Genomic DNA, 5,096 nt, shown 5'->3' on the forward strand with positions numbered 1-5,096 from the left:
ATTTCATTCCCCAAGATCCAGGACCGTCCGTGCTGACTGCATGTTGTGCTGTCCCTGCTCCATGCTCCAGACTCCCAAGCATGCTTCCCCAGAGCTGTTTTGCAGCCTGCATCTGAGAAGCCTGGCCTACCCCTTGATAAGGCTGGGCATCTCTAGGTCCTAAAGGGGTGCAGAAAAAAATGTAGAGCTCAACAAAAATCAATTAAAAAAACTGCTATAATTTTGTTGAATATATCTTCTGGAGGAGGAGGGGGGGAGTGGGAGGGTGTTGGGAAGAGGGGCGTAAATGGAAACTTTTATAATTTAATAAAATTACTTTAAAAAAACAAAAAAAGAAAATAAAAATATGCTTAAACTAAAGGCCAAACAGTAAAAAAAAAACTGGAAAAAAGCTGTGCTAGGGACCTGATTGGCCCTTGGTATGCTTTAGAAATATGGCATACAGGTTTATAGGAGATCCAGGTCTCAGGATATCATAGGACATGATCAATAGCAAAGTTGACAGATATTACAGAGGGATACTGCCAACACAAGCAAGGCTTCCTTCTGTTCTGGTCTATTGTGTACTGAGTAGAGAATTCAGACTAGCACACTATGTTGAGAGATGATGTCATCATGTTAATTATGTGCTTTCTACAGCAACAACACCCGTGACAAGCATTCCTAGTCACACCCGGCTGTACCCTATGTGAGAAGACAGATGTTCTACACCCTGTGTCTCCTTGACCATACCTAGCTGTGTCACAGTAACTCCCAAGGGCTCAGTCTCAAATCACAATGAACAACTATACAGATGTGGTAGAGTTTGTCCTGCAGGGATTCTCTGGGGATCCTCGGTTCCAGGCTTTCTTCTTTGCCTTTTTCTTCACTTTCTATATCCTAGCTCTTGCAGGAAACACCCTCATTTTCATGGCCATCAGCCTGAACTCAAGTCTTCACACCCCCATGTACTTCTTCCTTGCAATCCTGGCCCTGTTGGACATTTCCTGCACATCCACTGTTCTTCCCAAGCTGCTGGAGGGTCTGGTGGGGAAGGGCAGCCACATCTCTTATAAGGGATGCTTGACTCAGCTTTTCTTCCTAACCTTGTTTCTGGGGGCTGAGCTGCTGCTGCTCTCGGCCATGGCCTATGACTGCTATGTGGCCATCTGTCGCCCACTTCATTACAGCATGCTGATGAGTCGGCCTGTCTGTGTCCTGCTGACGGTCACTGTGTGGGTCGGCAGTGCAATCAATGCATCCGTGCACACTGGCCTGATGGCACGGCTCCATTTCTGTGGCCCCAACCAAATCCATCACTTTTTATGTGAAATCCCAACACTGCTACCACTGTCTTGCAGCCCAACCACCCTCAACAACATCATGACTATAATAGCAGATGTTTTTTGGGGGGTGGGCAACTTCCTGTTTACTATGATATCCTACAGCTTCATCGTTGCCAGCATCCTATGCATCCGCTCTACTGAGGGTAAGAGGCGTGCTTTCTCCACCTGCTCTGCCCATTTGGTGGTGGTCACCTTGTATTACTCCACCATCATCTATACCTATGTGCAGCCTGGCTCCGGAACCTCCATGGAAAATAGCAAGGTGGTTGTCTTATTGTACACAGCAGTCAGCCCTACCCTGAACCCCCTCATTTACTCTCTGAGGAATAAGGATGTCAAAGTGGCCCTCAGGAAGGTGTTTTCCTCTGTCTGTTGAGGAGGCAGAAAGCAGTGGTATGGCTTGATCCAGCTGTTGATGAACTCATTGGAACCTATGACTAAGAATCTGATGTCATGACAAGGAACAGAAGAGCAATTTATGTGGCAGATGTTCACACAATGTGCTTGTCTTAGAGGAGACACTGGCCATTTCTTTTGTCAGTGTGGGCATCAGGTTTGGGGCAGGCTGCATGTCTATAGCCTGTTGTTGCTGATGGAGGGTTTTTAGTATCCTGTGTTGGTGAAAATCATCCAGACCCTGATATTTCACTTGAGAAGATCTGTATCTGGTCGGGGGAGAAAGTAGGATGGAGGGGAAGTAGAAGGGGAGAAGAGTAGGGGGAGGAGAACTTGAGGGAATGGGATGTTTGATATGGAGGGTGGACAGAGATGGGACCTAGGAAAGAGATACTTTGATTGAAGGAGCCATTATGGGGTTAGCAAGAAACCTGGCACTGAAGAGATTTCTAAGTGTCCAGAAGGATAATCCTGGCTGAGACCCTAGCAATAGAGGAGAGAGTGCCCAAACTGGCATTGCCCTGTAGTCAGATTGATCCATATCTGAAATGTGACCGTAGAACCTTCATCCAGCAATTGATGGAAACAGAGGCAGAGACCCATAGCAGAGCACTGGGTTGAGTTCCCAAATTCTGGTCGAAGAGTGGGATAACTGAGAAGATGAGCAAAGAGATGAAGACCATGATGGGGACACCCACTAAAACAGCTTACCTGGGCTATTGGGAGTTCACCCAATCCAGCTGGACAGGGATGGAATCAGCATAGGTCCAAACTACTCCCTCTGGTGACAGTCGGATGGCTAGGGCAGACTGAGGGGCCCCTGGCAGTGGCACCAGGATATTTCCCTTCTGCTTGCACTGGCTTTTGTGGAGCCTATTCTCTTTAGATGGATGCCTTGCTCAGCCTAGATATAGTGGAGATGACCTTGGAACTTCTCCAAAGCAATGTACCTTGCCCTCTCTGAGTAGTGATAGGTAGATGGTACGGTGGGATATGTGGAGGGAACGGGAGGAGGGGAGGGATTGGAAACTGAGGTTGGTATGCAAAATGGAAAAGATAGTTTGTTTTCTTTTTAATGAAAATAAAAGAAATTACAAAAATTCAATAAATTCAAATGAAACATAATTATATACATAATCCAGACTCTGCATATTTTCCATCTTTTTTATTTTTAAAATTTTAATGTTGTAATAGGATTTGTTTTTCTTTTTTATTGTTTTATTACTTAAAAAATATCTATTCAAATTTCCACTCCCTCCCCTCCTTCCACTCCCCTCCTTCTCCCTCCACAAATCCTCCCACCCCACCCCCTCCAATCCTAAGAGAGGGCCATGCACCCCTCCCTGTGGAAAGTCCAAAGCCCTCCCAACTACATCTAGGTTGAGCAAGGTTTACATAGAAAGACAATAGGATCCCAAGAAACCAGTATATGCCTTAGAGACAAATCCCAGTGTCACTATCAGTGGCCCCTCAGTCTACCCCAACTGTCAACCCGCTTCAGAGTTGACTCCCAGTCCAATTGGAGTTGGTGAGCTACCATTAGCTCCAGTGAACTGTCTCAGTGGATGAACCCTTCGTGGTCTTTAATTCCTTGCTCATACTCTCACTCCTTCTACTCTTCAACTGGATTTTGGGAGCTCAGTCCAATGCCCTGATGTGAGTCATTGCCTCTGTTCCCATCTGTTGTTGGACGAAGGTTCTATGGTGATATTTAAGATAATCATCAGTCTGATTATGGGGTAAGGCCAGATCAGATACCTTCTCCTCTGTTGCTTAGGGTCTTAGCTGGGGTCATTCCTGTGGGTTCTTGGGTATTATTCTAGAGCCAGGTTTCTTGCTAACTCCCTAATGGCTCCCTCAATCAAGATATTGCTTTCCTTGCTCTCATGGCTGTCTTTCCTCCATCTCGACTATCCCCTTCCCTCAAGTTCTCCTTAACCCCCTATGCTCCCAAATTTTTGTCTTTTTCCAATTTCCAGGAGGCTCTACATATTCTTTTCCTTGGGTTCACGTTATTACTTAATTTCTCTAAGATCATGAACTATAGGCTCGATGCCCTTTGTTTATGACTAGTAACCACTTACGAGTGAGTACATACCATATTTGTTTTTTTTCTGGTGTGGGTTACCTCACTCATGATAGTGTTTTCTAATTTCATCTATTTGCATGCAAAATTCAAGATGTCATTATTTCTTACCACTGTGTAGTACTAATGTGTAGATGTGCCACACTTTCTTTACCCATTCTTCAATTGAGGGGCATCTAGCTGTTTCCATGTTCTGGCTATTACAAATAAAGCAGCTATGAATATAGTTGAACAAATCCTCTTGTAGTATGATTGAGCACCTTTTGGGTATATTCCCAAGAGTGGTATTGTTGGATTCTGAGGTAGGTTGATTCCCAGTATTCTGAGAAACCACCACACTGTTTTCCAAAGTGGTTGCACAAGTTTACATTTCTACCAGCAATGGATGAGTGTTCTCCTTGCTCCACATTCTCTCCAGCATAAGCTATCATTAGTGTTTTTGATTTTAGCCATTCTGACAGGTGTAAGATGGTATCGCAAAATTGTTTTAATTTGCATTTCCCTGATTGCTAAGGAGGTTAAGCATGACCTTAAGTATCTTTTGGCCACTTGAACTTCTTCTGTTGAGAATTCTCTGTTTAGTTCAGTACACCACTTTTTAATTTAGAATTTTAATGTCTAATATCTTGAGTTCTTTCTATATTTTGAAGAACAGTCCATTGTCTGATGTGGAGTTGGTGAAGATTTTTTTCCCCATTCTGTAGGTTGCCTTTTTGTCTTATTGACTGTGTCCTTTGCTCTACCGAAGTTTCTCAGTCTCAGGAGGTCCCATTTATTTATTGTTGTGCTTATTGTCTGTGCTACTGGGGTTATATTTAGGAAGTGTTCTCCTGTGCCCATACATTGAAGATTACTTCCCACTTTCTTCTCTATCAGGTTCAGTATGGTTGGAGTTATGTTGAAGTCTTTAATCCACTTGGACTTTAGTTTTGTGTATGGCGACAGATATGAATCTATTTTCATTCTTCTACAGGTTGACTTCCAGTTATACCCACACCATTTGTTGAAGATGCTTTCTTTTTTCCATTGTATAATTTTTGCTTCATTGTCAAAAATCAGGTGTTTGTAGGTGTGTGGATTAATATCCAGGTCTTCATTTCAAATCCATTGATCAACATCTCTGTTTTTATGCCAATACCAATCTGTTTTCATTACTGTAGCTCTGTAATAATGCTTGATGTCAGGGATGGTAATGCCTCCGGTAGTTCCTTTATTGAACAGGAGTGTTTTGGCTATCCTGAGTTTTTTGTTTTTCCATATGAAGTTGAGTATTGTTCTTTCAAGTTCTG

The 5,096-nt window shown here is 43.4% G+C and overlaps 1 protein-coding gene across 1 annotated transcript; it reads left to right on the plus strand.

Annotated features, from left to right (window-relative positions):
- Nucleotides 1-754: 754 nt before the first annotated feature.
- Nucleotides 755-1,701, plus strand: LOC146893513 (olfactory receptor 13A1-like). Its single transcript, XM_085692617.2, has one exon. It carries the CDS (start codon nt 778-780, stop codon nt 1,699-1,701), a length of 924 nt encoding a protein of 307 aa, XP_085548743.2. The 5' UTR covers nt 755-777.
- The last annotated feature ends 3,395 nt before the right edge of the window (nt 1,702-5,096 follow it).

This window comes from Myodes glareolus, chromosome 7 (assembly GCF_982192425.1).
Source record: "Myodes glareolus chromosome 7, mMyoGla1.1, whole genome shotgun sequence".
NCBI classification, from domain to species: Eukaryota; Metazoa; Chordata; class Mammalia; order Rodentia; family Cricetidae; genus Myodes; species Myodes glareolus.

Bases quoted from the DNA above. Each gene is read 5' to 3' on its own strand.
- LOC146893513 (XM_085692617.2), top strand. From the start codon at position 778: ATGAACAACTATACAGATGTGGTAGAGTTTGTCCTGCAGGGATTCTCT.